The 14,141-nt window shown below is 47.1% G+C and overlaps 1 protein-coding gene across 1 annotated transcript; it reads right to left on the reverse strand.

The window, feature by feature from the left end:
* Positions 1 to 958: 958 nt before the first annotated feature.
* On the reverse strand, positions 959 to 11,394 carry LOC134413165 (vomeronasal type-2 receptor 26-like). The gene is made up of 7 exons (XM_063147294.1): positions 11,316 to 11,394; positions 10,467 to 10,533; positions 7,788 to 8,079; positions 5,276 to 6,100; positions 4,012 to 4,221; positions 2,474 to 2,612; positions 959 to 1,851 (listed from the first exon to the last, which is right to left on the reverse strand). The coding sequence occupies exons 1-7, from the start codon at positions 11,392 to 11,394 to the stop codon at positions 959 to 961; spliced, it is 2,505 nt and encodes an 834-aa protein (XP_063003364.1).
* Between the last annotated feature and the right edge of the window lie 2,747 nt (positions 11,395 to 14,141).

The following is a 14,141-nucleotide window of genomic DNA, read 5'->3' on the forward strand; positions in this document are numbered from 1 at the left end:
GATTTTAATGTGTAAAGGGAAAAAACAAATCTCACACTTTGATATGGACTCACGGTGGGAAAAGCTTCCAATTTCTGGCATGCCCGCGACTGACCACACTGATGGAAGTTTGTGGGTCCATTACATGAATGTTGTCAATGGCCAGGACTTCTCCCGAACTATCCCCTGGAAGCCCTGCTATGAAAAGAAACACTTTTGATGTGGTAATATCCATAAAAAGAAGTATCTTCTGTCACTAGATGGCGCTGCCTCAATGTAATTGAATGGAGGGGAAGTATTCCGTTCAAACCATGTGGTTGCCCCTCTCCGCCCATGTAATACAGCCTATAACAATAGCACAAAAGAAGCAGGAAGCAAAACCCTCCTGGATTAGCAATGTGACTTCCCCTTAATGTAGAGATGCTCACAGAGAAGTTTGGTCAGCCTGAGCTTGGCTGGTTCAAACATCCCAAGTATATTTAGCTTCTAATCCAACCCCAACCCCAACCCCCCCAAAAAATACACACCTTTGGGCCTTATTTGAAAACAACATAGTTTGAAATTCTGAATTTGGATGCAGACTGTTCAGACAACTGAGAGTAGACCCATTGAAATCAGTGGGATTTATTCATCATGATCAACATGACTCCCAGTGATTCTGGTTCTCCACTAAGCATGACGAAACCTGGATTGAACACATGGTCTTAAAAAAAATGTTGAGCAAGATGCATATGGAAGAAAAGCCCATGCAGTAACACTCTTTAGTGTTAATAATTGTGTGACTTGCTGTTGATTAATCATAATAATTCGCAGCAGCAAACCGGCTTCCCCTTCAGCAGTGAACACAGGGACCCTTTGTGGAAGGGATCCCATCACTGAAGACATAACAGGTCACATAATCATTGGAGAAATTGTCCTGAGATTCTAAAATTGATATAGTTGTCAGGGAATCAGGGCATGTTCCAAAGTGTGAGATGCTTTAATTTTTTTTCATTCTTAGATGGTCCCTGGTGTTGAGATGGGGCCTCAGTATAATGATGTAGCATTTGGGGAGGAAGATGCAACCCAGGAGACCAGCCCCGGAGGCCAGGATGGAGAAGATCTCCACGGCCACCATGGTCTTCCCCTTGGTGCTCAAGTAGGTGGGCACAAAGGAGACCCAGACGCTGCAAAAGACCAGCATGCTGAAGGTGATGAACTTGGCTTCGTTGAAGCTGTCCGGCAATTTCCTTGCAGGGAAAGCCACCATGAAGCTGACGAGAGCCAGAAATCCCATATAGCCCAAGACCATGTAGAACATGGTGACTGAGCCTTCATTGCATTCCTCTATGATTTCTCCAGCCAGGGAATGGAAGTCCAAGTTTGGGAACGGGGGAGAGGTCCCCAGCCAAGCTGCACAGATCCCAGCTTGGATGAGGGGACAACCCAGGACAATGGAGTTGGTCAGTTGTCCCCCCAAGAGTTTTCTTCCTATGTTCCCTGGCTTGGTGGCCATGAAGGCCAGAACTACCGTGACAGTTTTGGCCAAAATGGAAGAAATGGCGATAGAGAAAGTGATGCCAAACGCAGCTTGCCGGAGAAGACAGGTGACCTTCGTGGGCCGACCGATGAACAGGAAGGAGCAGAGGAAGCAGAGCAGGAGGGAGAGGAGGAGGACGTAGGTGAGGTCTCGGTTGTTGGCTTTGACGATTGGGGTGTCGTGGTGTTTCATGAAGGTTGCCATCACTAGGGATGTGATGAGAGAGAGGAAAAGGGCCAGAGAAGCTAAAATGATTCCGATACAGTCTTGAAAGGAAAGGAAGTGGATCTTCTTGGGGAAACACTGGTCATGGTTCTTGTTTGCGTGTTGGTCTTCTGGGCACGGGTCACAGCGAGCAGCATCTGGAAGGAGCAACAACGATTGAAGTACCTCAACCATGACACAAATGTTCTTTTTGGGGGGTGGCAGGTCAGCCCGCCAAGCCAGAGGTAGAGCAGTGAGCCCATCTGCGTATTATGGCATAAAATTCAACTCCCTCTTTCCGCCTCGTCAACTTATTTCTTAAGAAAAGAGACTGAAAACATGCGGTTCCCTTCACAAAACTCATGTTCCATATTCTGCAGGATGGAAAGGACCAAGTTCTGCAACGAGGAATTGAGCTACGACCTCCAGTATTCTGTAACCGATGGAATAAATAAATAAAAAACACATGATCTTAATTTTTTTTTTAGGAAAGTTCAGCAGGAAGCATTTGGAAGAATAGCCCATGGAGTGAGTTCTGGCTCATAAAAGTTAATAATTGGCAGACTTGCTGCTGATTATTATCATAGTTACAAACAAATAGAGCATTTCTTCAGAAAACTATGGAATTATGAATTCTCTTCGATCAAATGCGATTCCAAAGCTGATGTTATCCAGAGAGGAAATGGCAGCCCCTGTCCCTGATCCAAGAGGGGTCCCTCATCCTCTGCCATTTGTGACCTGGCATCTCCCACACTTAGAGATGGCTCTTAAAAGTTCCAGTACCTGTCTTGTTGGAAAAGGTCCCTTCCGGACATCGGATGCATTCGTAGCAGCAAACCGGCTTCCCCTCTGGAACGTGTCTCCGGTGCCCTGGAGAGCATCTCTGTGCGCACCTCGCAAAGGGGGGCGTCTGAAAGCGAAGGGAGAAATGGTTGAGGTGTCCCACGGGACAGATATTGCCCTAAGAGGAGTGACTCAATGTCGACTCCCATTGGCTGGTGAGGAGAATGAATCTGGAAGGCCAAATCCCATCTGTGATGGTTGAATGACAAGGATTTTTCTTGGTTCTGAAAAGTCAACAAAGTAGGTGACAGGTGGACCTATCTAGGGAGTCTATTTCACAATTTGGGGCCCCCGAAAGACCCCGGACTCATATTTGAATGACCCAGACTTATGTTCCACACTCCTGAGCCATGGACAGGAAGGCCCTGAAGTTTGGATTCTTTGCTCATTGACTGAGAACAAGTGTATGAAAAAACGGGAAGCAAAGTTTGCAGCGCTTGATTTTTCGGTTACTTTGCCTGTGATTTCCTTTGTTTCAACAGATTTGGGAGACTATGGACCTCTCTAAGCTTTTAAACTTTAGGAGGGGGAGTTAGGAGTTATTCTAAGTTTAGTTTTGACTTAATTTAGCTTAAAACCACAAGTAATAAGCAGGAGAGGAGAAGGACGAAGCTTAACATCATTAGAACTCAAGCCTTTATTTTTGAGCTAAATTCAAACCAACTTTGGCAATTGCAGTCCTTTGAATTAATCTTATATTTTCATTGCATTTTCTTTCCCCATAAAAGAGATAATTTTACTCTCACATCACCACCACGCCACTGCTTACTTTTAATTTTGGAGTATTCTCAAATAAATAGATTCCTGTTTACAATTCTGTCTGTGGTGATGTCCGTCTGTTTGGATGAGCACTGGTTACACACTGGGGTGTTTCGGACCCATTTTGTGTAGGTTCTCAAGTTTCACAGGACCAAATTCACAACCTGGAATCTCCAAGGGGAGTCCCACGTAGGATGTATTGCAGTAGTCTAACTGGAAGGTGAAGCCAAGCAGTTTCTATGCAGAATGGCTGGAAGCTGCCATTCCACCCTAAACGGGAAAAGGCGATCCATACACCAAAACACATGTTTGCCTCTAGGGGCAACATTGGATCTTCCAGCACCACAAAACCACAAACTTGATCCTTTAGGAGAAAACACAACCTCTCCCAGATAAAAATGATGAACAGAGATGAATTATCTGCCGACAGTATCTTGCTTGGATTGGCCCTTAAAGTGATGAGACTGTAGAAGTGAAATGAACTGGGAGCAGAGAAGCAATTGCCAGATCAGTTCTCAACCTAGCTAGAAATACCAAGGTTGGATCTGGGACCTTTTTCATTCAAAGCAGGGATTGAGCCACAGGGCAGCAGCCCCTCCGGGGACTCAATAGGCCTTTGGGTTGATCTAGGAAGACACCTTCTGTTCTCAAGCGACTGACCTCCTGTGGTTCTCCCCCAACCCCAGAATATTCACTCCAACGCCCACCTCTGTAGCCCACACGATCTTCTCTGGGCGGATGAGGAAGTCTTGGCCTGGGGGAGCCCCCGGGTCGATCCACCCAACTTGCACAGGAGCCATGGAGCCATTTGGGAAGAAGACCATGTTCCGGATCTCATATCTCTTGCTGCTCCTCATGAGAGAGACTTCATCTCCAGCGCTGTTGTTAAACCGGACGTTCCTCAAGGAGGCAAGAACCTGAAATGGAAAGAGGCTGAGAGGTTCGGGCTCTGGTGCCCTCTAGCAGACTTGTGGTGGCCATCAAGGGTGGAAGTGGTCTCCGTCTGGACTCCATCAATGAGTTCTGGAGTCACCCATGGCCAATGAGTCCAACGCAGCCCCTGCCACCCACCCAAGTCAGGAGAATGGAAAAAGGAAAGGTGGCTACAATGGCTACAGGGCACAAAACAGGCTTGACCTTTCCTTTCCTTTATCTCTTACACTTCCTAGCAACTACATGGCTCATCTTGAATTTATCGAGTTTCATTTTCCTGCACCCACAAGGGTGTGTGTGTGTGAAACCTGATAGTCAGCCAGACTTCCCCAACTGGCCCAGTTTTTGTTGAAAACTGAAGGTGCTTCTTCTTTGGGCAGTAGCCATTGGAAGCCACTTCCCCACTGGGTGAGAGGCGTAGCCAAGACACTTTACTACTTGCTCCAAGACGCTCTCCCATCTTTGGTTCAGCGTCAGCAGGGGTTGGCTCCTGCCCTGGGAGAGACCAACCTCAGGCGTTGGAACATGGGCTGGGGTGAGCTTCATGTGTTGGGTTTCTCTGGGCAGAGGGGGGACACCTCCTGTTTCATACATTGGGACCCTTTTCAGGGCTTGCTGGAAAATCCACTCCTCAACCGTCATTGGGCCTGTTCAGACCCCACGCTAAGTCATAGTTGGACCGCTGACCCTTTTGACCACTTTTAAACAAAGGTTATGTAGACACCACGGTTAGGAATGGTTCACACAACACACTAAGACTTCCTTCACATGACACGGAAAGCCCCAAGGCGTATCTCAAAATGCTTAATCCGCAGGACAAGGTGTCATCTGAACAGGGCCACTGTTGTAAATTCACAAGGAATGATGTTTTTATACTGCTGTTCCCTGCTCCAAAACCGTTGGCTATACAAATATTGTGAATATTGCAAATAAATAAAGACCGTACTATAAGTCTCTGCTACTCTTTACTGACATTCTATTACACGTTTTTTTAAAAGGCACTTTTCAGACGATGGCCTGCTCTGAAGGAGGGCTTACCTGCCACGGCTGGACCTTCAAAAGCCTCTCGCCTTTCCCTCTCATTCCACGATTGGATCCGGAGGAGGACACGGCATGAATCGCGTGTGCCACGGAATACACGGCGTTGTAGATGCTGTAGCTCGGGCCGGTCATACTCATTTCGAACTTGGTTCCTGGCAGGTGTTCTAGTTTCTTTTTCGTACAATTCCTCGACCACCATAGAGAGGTCTCGCCTGGTTTCAGAAACCCACATTTAAATGCCTCTTCCCACCACTTGCGGAGAAAGACGTCTCCTTTAGGTCGGAACGGATCTAAACCCCGGAGAAAAGGCTTGAATCCTGGCACATCCCTTCTGTGGACTCTGAAGTACAAAGCGCCGTGGAAAGGTTTCAGGGATTGCCAGCCGGACTGGGAATCCGTTGCAGCAATTTCGGAATGGGACGTCAAGATCCAAACCTTCCTTAAGGAGCTGTTGGACTCTTGGAGAGTAACAAACACTTCTACAATTCCTGGGTTCCCAAAGAGAATAATAACTAAACATTCCAGCCAAGCACTGGGGATAGAAATACGGTGTACTTGTGCCCGTTCAAGCCATCTTTTGTTCTCAAACATTCTGTAGAAGAGCACACAGATGTCGTTCTGCTTGAGCATCGGGGTCAGGGTCTGGATGAAATGTTCACCTCGGTCATCTCTGCGGGAAACCAGCCCAATCCAATTCCAGTGGAAATGCAGGAGCAGTTGGACTAAGCCCACGTATTGGCTATTTTCATCGGGATCAATCCGGTAGAAGGAAGGATATACCTTTTGCCCACTCTGAAGAGGGTCAACCAAGCCGTGACCGAGCTGAAGGAAGGGATTTCGAGAGGGGAACCCTGTTAGTCAGTGGCAGCGAAGACAACAACAGCTTTTGTGGCAGTGAGAGGCAAACACATTTGTCATGGCAGAAACATTCGTGGACTCCCATTGCCCATTTCTGGAGGTACATGAAATCTCATCCCAAAGGAAGTTTTCCAAATGCAAGCTGAGGCGGTCTGATGACTTAAAGGCGATCACCCCCAAATCCATGGCTTTCAGGGTGTCAGCACTGAACAAGACTACTTGTTCAGCACTGAACAAGACTACTTGCCCCAAACAAGATCTATTTTGCAGGGAAATGTGTCCCAAGCATACAGTGTGTAAACGTCTCTCAACACATGTGTCATCTCCAACTGTGTCCCAGTGCGTATGACAGATATAACCCCCCTGCTCAAGGGCAGGAATCCAGCTTCAAGCCTCCCTGGCTTGAAGACCTCCAGGGACGGAGAGAGCCCACCACCTCTCTAAGCAGTTAGTTCCAATGTCTGACTGCTCTGATTGTTAGGACGTTCTTTTCCTAACGGTCAACCAAAATCCGCCTTCCTGTAACTTCAGACCGTTACTTCATGTCCTGTAATGTTGGAGCTTCGAGAACAGGAAGTGGCCCTCTTTGGTGTGGAAACCTTTTAGGGGCTCTGGCGCTGCTGCCCTACCCACCCACCCACCCCTTAATCTTCTCTTCCAATCCCTGACCCATCTTTGAAATTACTCAGATTAAGGGGATGCAGAACTGGGCAGAGTAAGCCAGGTGAGTGCTGATCAGCCCAGAGAAGAGTAGGACAATTTCTTGCCCTGATTTCAAAACATTATTATTATTATTATTATTATTATTATTATTATTATTATTTATTTATTTATTTATTTATATAGCACCATCAATGTACATGGTGCTGTACAGAGTAAAACAGTAAATAGCAAGGCCCTGCCGCATAGGCTTACAATCTAATAAAATCATAGTAAAACAATAAGGAGGGGAAGAGAATGCCAACAGGCACAGGGTAGGGTAAAACTAACAGTATAAAGTCCGCACAACATCAAGTTTTAAAAGCTTTAGGAAAAAGAAAAGTTTTTAGCTGAGCTTTAAAAGCTGCGATTGAACTTGTAGTTCTCAAATGTTCTGGAAGAGCGTTCCAGGCGTAAGGGGCAGCGGAAGAAAATGGACGAAGCCGAGCAAGGGAAGTAGAGGCCCTTGGGCAGGCGAGACACATGGCATCCGAGGAGCGAAGAGCACGAGCGGGGCAATAGTGTGAGATGAGAGAGGAGAGATAGGAAGGAGCTAGACCGTGAAAAGCTTTGAAGGTTAACAGGAGAAGTTTATATTGGATTCTGAAGTGAATTGGAAACCAATGAAGAGATTTCAGAAGTGGAGTAACATGGTCAGAGCGGCCAGCCAAGAAGATGATCTTAGCAGCAGAGTGGTGAACAGAAACCAACGGACTGATGTGAGAAGAAGGAATACTTCTATTGATGCAACCTAAGGTTGTGTTTGCCTTTTGTGCAGTCATATCACACTGCTGTCTCACATTCAGTTTGTGATTGACTACAACACCGAGAGCTATTGACAAACCAGGTCTCCCCCATGCATCATTTCCAGTGATTGGTCTTTCCAACGCCTTGTTCCTGAGTTCTGCAGAACCCCCTCCCCTGCCATCTGTCCCCATAAGTGTAGCCTTACCTGTGGGATCTTGAGGACGCCCAAGATGGAGGCCATCTGCCTTGAGGATTCAGAGTCGAAGCCCCCAATAACAGACATCAGTTCATCTTTCCTGTCACATTTATAATTAGGGCACATTTGCCCCCATGTGGAGAGCAGAGACAAGGTGCTCACGAATACCCATCTGATTATGTTCCTGTAGTTATAGACGCGGAAGCCGAGGGTGGTGTTGGGAAGGAGAGTCGGGTCCTTGTTGAGCTGAGTGATGGCGAACGTCAAGGCCGGGATTTGTTGGTAGTTCTTGATTTTCCATCTGCAGGGTGATGGAGATTAGGAAGTGGGTGAGGATCTCAGCAGGATAGCGGAGAAGTGGAGGGTGAAGACGCCCACCTGGTTCAACCCTCTTTGAAAAAATAAATAAATACAAACGCTTCCAGACCAAAACCATGATACGGAAATGCACAGAGAAATTCTCATAATAAAACCGCTACAAGTATATTATAAAATAAATGAAGGAATAACAGTTCACTAGGAAACATCCTGAAGGTTAACTTTACCAGTCTCAGCACGATCAAATAGCTCTGGATAGAGGTGGGCTCAGCATGGAATTAGTGCAACAGTCATGCCCAATAGTCATGGGAATAATTCACAACTATTATTATTATTATTATTATTATTATTACTAATTTATTTATTTATATAGCACCATCAATGTACATGGTGCTGTACAGAGTAAAACAGTAAATAGCAAGACCCTGCCGCATAAGCTTACATTCTAATAAAATCATAATAAAACAATGAGGAGGGGAAGAGAATGCACCAAACAGGCACAGGGTAGGGTAAAACTAGCAGTATAAAGTCAGAACAAAATCAAGTTTTAAAAGCATTTTTTTAGCTGAGCTTTAAAAGCTGCGATTGAACGTGTAGTTCTCAAATGTTCTGGAAGAGCGTTCCAGGCGTAAGGGGCGGTGGAAGAAAAGGGATGAAGCCGAGCAAGGGAAGTGGAGACCCTTGGGCAGGCGAGAAGCATGGCATCAGAGGAGCGAAGAGCACGAGCGGGGCAATAGTGTGAGATGAGAGAGGAGAGTTAGGAAGGAGCTAGACAGTGAAAAGCTTTGTAGGTCAACAGGAGAAGTTTATATTGGATTCTGGAGTGAATTGGAAGCCAATGAAGAGATTTCAGAAGTGGAGTAACACAGTCAGAGCGGCGAACCAAGAAGATGATCTTAGCGGCAGAGTGGTGAACAGAAACCAATGGACTGATGTGAGAAGAAGGAAGGCCAGTGAGAAGAAGGTTGCAGTAGTCCAACCGAGTAGTCCAACTAAAACCATGTATGGGGAACATAAGAATAGAAACATCGGAAGAGCCCTCCAGGAACGGACCAAGGTGGCTCCATCCAGATCTGCATCCTGGTTCCAGCTATGGTCAGCCAAGATGCTTCCTGGGACCTCACAAGGAAGAGATGAAGGCAACAGCCGTCCAATCTCTGGAAATCGACCCAGTCCTCCCATACCCATATCACCTCTAGGGTACCCCCCAGCTTTCTTCAATTCAGCAGTATTATAAGAACATGAGAAGAACCCTGCTGGATTGGACCCAGGGTCCATCTAATCCAGCACTTCGTTCACCCAGTGGCCAACCAGCTGTCAACCAAGGACCATCAAAGCAGGACACAGTGCAACAGCACCCTCCAGCCCATGTTCCCCAGCAACTGGGAAGACAGGCTTACTTCCTCAGATGCTGGAGGAAGCCCATAACCATCAGGGCTTCTCCTCCAGGAATTTATCTAACCCCCCCCCTTTAAAGTCACCCCTACTGGGGCCATCACTACATCTTGTGGTAGTGAATTCCATAATTTAACTATGGAAGAAGTCCTTCCTTTTATTTGTCCTGAATCTCCCACCCATCAGCTTCATGGAATAATGACCCCGCTGGGTTCTAGTATTATGGAAGAGGGAGAAAAATGTCTCCCTGTCCACATTCTCCGCACCCTACATGATTTTGTACCCCTCTATCATTTCTCCCCTCAGCCTCCTCTTCTCCAAGCTAAACCATCCCAGCTGTTGTCACCTTCCCTCGTAGGGGAGATGCTCCAGCCCCTGGATCAAGTGCCCTTTTCTGCACTTTCTCCAGCTCTGTACAATCTTTTTTTTAGGTGTGGTGGGTTATCCCAGGAAAATGGAGGAATCATCCTTTCCTGCTCCCGGAATCCCTTGTGTGTCATTTGGATGCACCGGGATGATCCCAGGACGACCCCAGGGAAAGAGGCAGGTGTAGAAATGGCCTAAGTGGGGTCACCCCATAGATTTGTATAAGGGCAGTACAATACTGGCCATTTTATTCTCAATTCCTTTTCTTCTAATGTCTAACATGGAGTTTGCCTTCTTTACAGCGGCCGCACGCTGGGTGGACACTTTCATCAACTTCTCCACCATTATTATTCTTATTATTATTTATTTATATAGCACCATCAATGTACATGGTGCTGTACAGAGTAAAACAGTAAATCGCAAGACCCTGCCGCATAGGCTTACAATCTAATAAAATCATAGTAAAGCAATAAGGAGGGGAAGAGAATGTAAACAGGCACTGAGTAGGGTAAACAGGCACAGGGTAGGGTAAAACTAACAGTGTAAAGTTATATACAGCAGGACTGAGTTGTGAGTTGCTGCTTTTATTAAACAAACAGAAGTCCTCACTGATCTACTGCAGAGATCTCCCAGTAGATCCAGATCTTCTGCCCACCCTTGTCAAAGATGAAGATGGCTGGGAAGAAGGGGAGATTTCTCAGTGATTTTATAATTCCTATGATAAAACCCAAATGTGGCTTCGATCTTTCTCTGCGACTCAATAAAGTCGCATTTGTCCCAATCGTCTGACGATAGTTCATTCTATACTCAGTAGATGTCCTTCTGGAGACTTCACTGGGGGTCAGAAGGAGTCTGAAATATTCCCCCAGCCCCTCAGTTGTGTGCCCTGACGTTTCCCTTTCCACGTTAAAGTACCTTGTCTTGCAGCAGAAGATGCAGCAGTCAACACTGGGCTCTGTCTGAAGATCACTTCCCAGGATGCCTGTGAGACCCCCGTAGCGCCCTTGGTCATGCCAGAGAGGGAAGGAGGAATTCTCTTCCAGCTCAGGATGAAGCCAAAGAGGAACCCTCAAATCTCTGACCGTGTTTCCACAGGTGTGGGTTGTTAATAAGCTATGACCCGAATGACCCTGGCTTGCCCTGGCTTTTCATTACGTGTGAACCCAGAGAGGGGGTGCGTGGCAGGGATTGGGTGGGGTGAATTATCTGCCTCATGACGGCTTGAAGCCAGTCATGACAAGGCTCTGAGGCCCATATTGCACATATGGAAATTTCAAACACCAGCAGCACTGCTGATGATAGAAGGAGCCCTTGAATCTGGAAGCAAAGCAGGCAAACATTTGTCCCAAATCTGTCTCATGGAAACTTACATAGGACGACCAAAGGCTGACCATTTGGTCAAGGCTGTAAAGCCTTTTGCCTTTACGGGCAAAATTTCCCCAAGTGCAATATTCCCACCGACAATGAGGTCTCCTGTCTTGTAATAGCCGTCTATCTCGTTGTACGTCCCAGATGACTGACACTTGGTCCTCTCCATCCTTTGCGTAGCCCCAGGCAGGAGCCAAAATATTAGCAGCAGACACAGCCAATCCATCAGGGCGATGAGGAGACCTTCCCTTCCTGGTCAGAGGCAAAGAGAACCTGGAAGAGAGAGAGAAGGATTCTGGCCCCAGAAGGGGACGGAGATCGCAGGGAGAAAGGACCAGACACAACGCTGTGAGACATTGACCCCTCTCCCCAGCCTGGAAGGGCTCAGGGCATATTTATATTGAGCGTGTTTTCTCCTGGACTTCTTTCTTATTGCTATGGAGGACGGCAATCCACGGGGGATTCCTCAAGAATGATCGGTGTCTCTTCATAATCACAAGGTAGCAAAATAACTACTTGTACAGAGCTGTGGGCTCCTGTTGAACTTTGGAAGGAGAAAAACAGGCTTGCATCACTCTGGGCTTCTCCATGGGCCACTTGGACTTGACTCTTCAGCTAAGGCCATGGGTTACTCTGAGAGCCTAAATCCAGATGGAGTCCTGGTTGGGCCAATCTTCACAAGCCCAGATTGATGGCTGAGAGAGGGAGGAATGGGCACCCGGTCATCGCAGGGCAGAGCTGGGCATTTCGCCATCGCTGCTCCGTTTGCAGTGACTCCTCCCTGAAGTGGGCAGAGATCCTATCGGGATGGTCCACCCGAAAGACCGAGGGAATCCAATGCTTTGAAGAGCTACAAGTCTGTCCTGAAACTGGTTCTTTGTCAGGTTCCCTGGGAGAAGCCTCAGACCGAGGATGGCATGGGGCCTGCCTCAACCCCGTCTCAGGGGACCCAACTCTGCTCCGTCATGGACGCCTGGCAGTCAGTCTTCTTGCACTGCAGATAGCAACTCCTGTTCTACCATTCCTCAACCTTGTGCCTTCCTACCCAGTTTGCCCATTGTCTGGGGATGATGGGAATTGCAGTCCAACATATCTGGAGGGCAACACACATGGGAAGACAGGTCTATACCAATATTACTTGGGATGTGAATGGTGTCCTGGTACAAGTCCAGTGGCAGCTCCAGAAAGTCCAGGGCCCTGTCCTGGAGGGGAGGCCGGATGTGTGACCATCGGGGATTATCATCCCTTCCAGAAGCAAATGGAGACGTCTGAGTGGGATGGAGCCAAAGCCTGGAAGATCGGTCTGTGCGTTCAAACCCGTCATTCCAACATGCCTCCATTGGCCACCCTCCAAGCTCACTTTGATGTCCACCTCCTGGTCACAGAGGAGGGAGGAGCTGAGCATTGAGGACAGGTGGGCATGGAAGGGACGTAGTTCACTGGTGGCACAGGTGGCACACAGTAGGTGCCACGATCCATCCACTCCATTCCCAGCCAGGGTTGGTAGAGTCTCGCACCTGAAACCCTGGAGCGCCAATGCCAGTCAATGTCAACCAGAGCTCAGCAAGAAATGTGAAGGCCCCTGTGGGCAACTCCTACACTTTTCCTGGCCCCTGCTGAGGTGCCCTAAACCTCCTAAGATATATTTTTTAAAATAGAAACAAGGTATGGGAATGTCATGGTCAGTATGGGTGCAAATTAGTAAATTTATTAGAACTGGAAAGACAATGAGGCCAAGTTCAAGACATTTCAGAGAATGGGAAAATTCATAGGTAATTAAGAATTAGGAGAAAAGGGTACAAAAACACAGATATACAGAATCATAATAATGCAGGAGATCAGGGGGGTGAAATCAGAAATCAGATATGGGAAAGAGACATCCAAGAGGAGACATGATGGAATTATTATTATTATTATTTTTAAAGATTCTCCATTCAAACAATATCCACAAGAATAAACCGAGGTGCACTAAAATGACGTCAGAAGTGGTATCTAACACCTCTGAGGCTGCCCAAAATGAAAAGAGTGTCTCAACTTTGTGTTCGAGGGGACGTGAACCTCATGGAACCCAAATTCATATGTGGTGGGAATGTGGGAAGGTTAGAAAGCTTTGGGATAAGATTTCCTGGACATCAGGAAAAACTTCCTGACTGTTAGAGCAGTACGACAATGGAATCAGTTACCTAGGGAGGTTGTGGGCTCTCCCACATTAAAGGCATTCAAGAGGCAGCTGGACAACCATCTGTCAGGGATGCTTTAGGGTGGATTCCTGCATTGAGCAGGGGGTTGGACTCGATGGCCTCAATCTCCTCTTCTCCAGGCTAAACATGCCCAATTCTTTCAGTCTCTCCTCATAGGGCTTTGTTTCCAGACCCCTGATCATCCTGGTTGCCCTCCTCTGAACATGCTCCAGCTTGTCTGCGTCCTTCTTGAATTGTGGAGCCCAGAACTGGACGCAATACTCTAGATGAGGCCTAACCATGGCCGAATAGAGAGGAACCAGTACCTCACGTGATTTGGAAGCTCTACTTCTATTAATGCAGCCCAAAATAGCATTTGCCTTTCTTGCAGCCATATCGCATTGTTGGCTCATATTCAGCTTGTGATCTACAACAATTCCAAGATCCTTCTTGTTTGTAGTATTGCTGAGCCAAGTATCCCCCCTCTTGTAACTGTGCATTTGGTTTCTATTATTATTATTAGTTATTATTTTTATTATTAAGAAGCACCAGACAGATCAATTATCATTTCCTTCGCACAGCCTGCATGCAGTTTCTGTGTCCAAAGGTAATTATGAACAAAATCAGCGGCGTTTGACTCATCCTTTCCCCCCTTATCCTCACCCTCGTCTTCTCTGACTGCGAGTCCCACACGACCCATCCTTCCACAAAGCAGTAGATAGGGTGGTGTTGTGTT

Source organism: Elgaria multicarinata, chromosome 23, assembly GCF_023053635.1.
Source record: "Elgaria multicarinata webbii isolate HBS135686 ecotype San Diego chromosome 23, rElgMul1.1.pri, whole genome shotgun sequence".
NCBI lineage: Eukaryota > Metazoa > Chordata > Lepidosauria > Squamata > Anguidae > Elgaria > Elgaria multicarinata.

What these genes read in the sequence shown, in the direction of transcription:
- LOC134413165 (XM_063147294.1), bottom strand. Translation starts at nt 11,394, where the DNA reads ATGGAGAGGACCAAGTGTCAGTCATCTGGGACGTACAACGAGATAGAC. An exon ending in GAGATCTCTGCAGTAGATCA is followed by an intron (nt 8,080 to 10,466) that starts GTGAGGACTTCT and finishes ATCACCCTGCAG; the next exon opens with ATGGAAAATCAAGAACTACC. An exon ending in CAAGACAGGTACTGGAACTT is followed by an intron (nt 1,852 to 2,473) that starts TTAAGAGCCATC and finishes CAGATGCTGCTC; the next exon opens with GCTGTGACCCGTGCCCAGAA.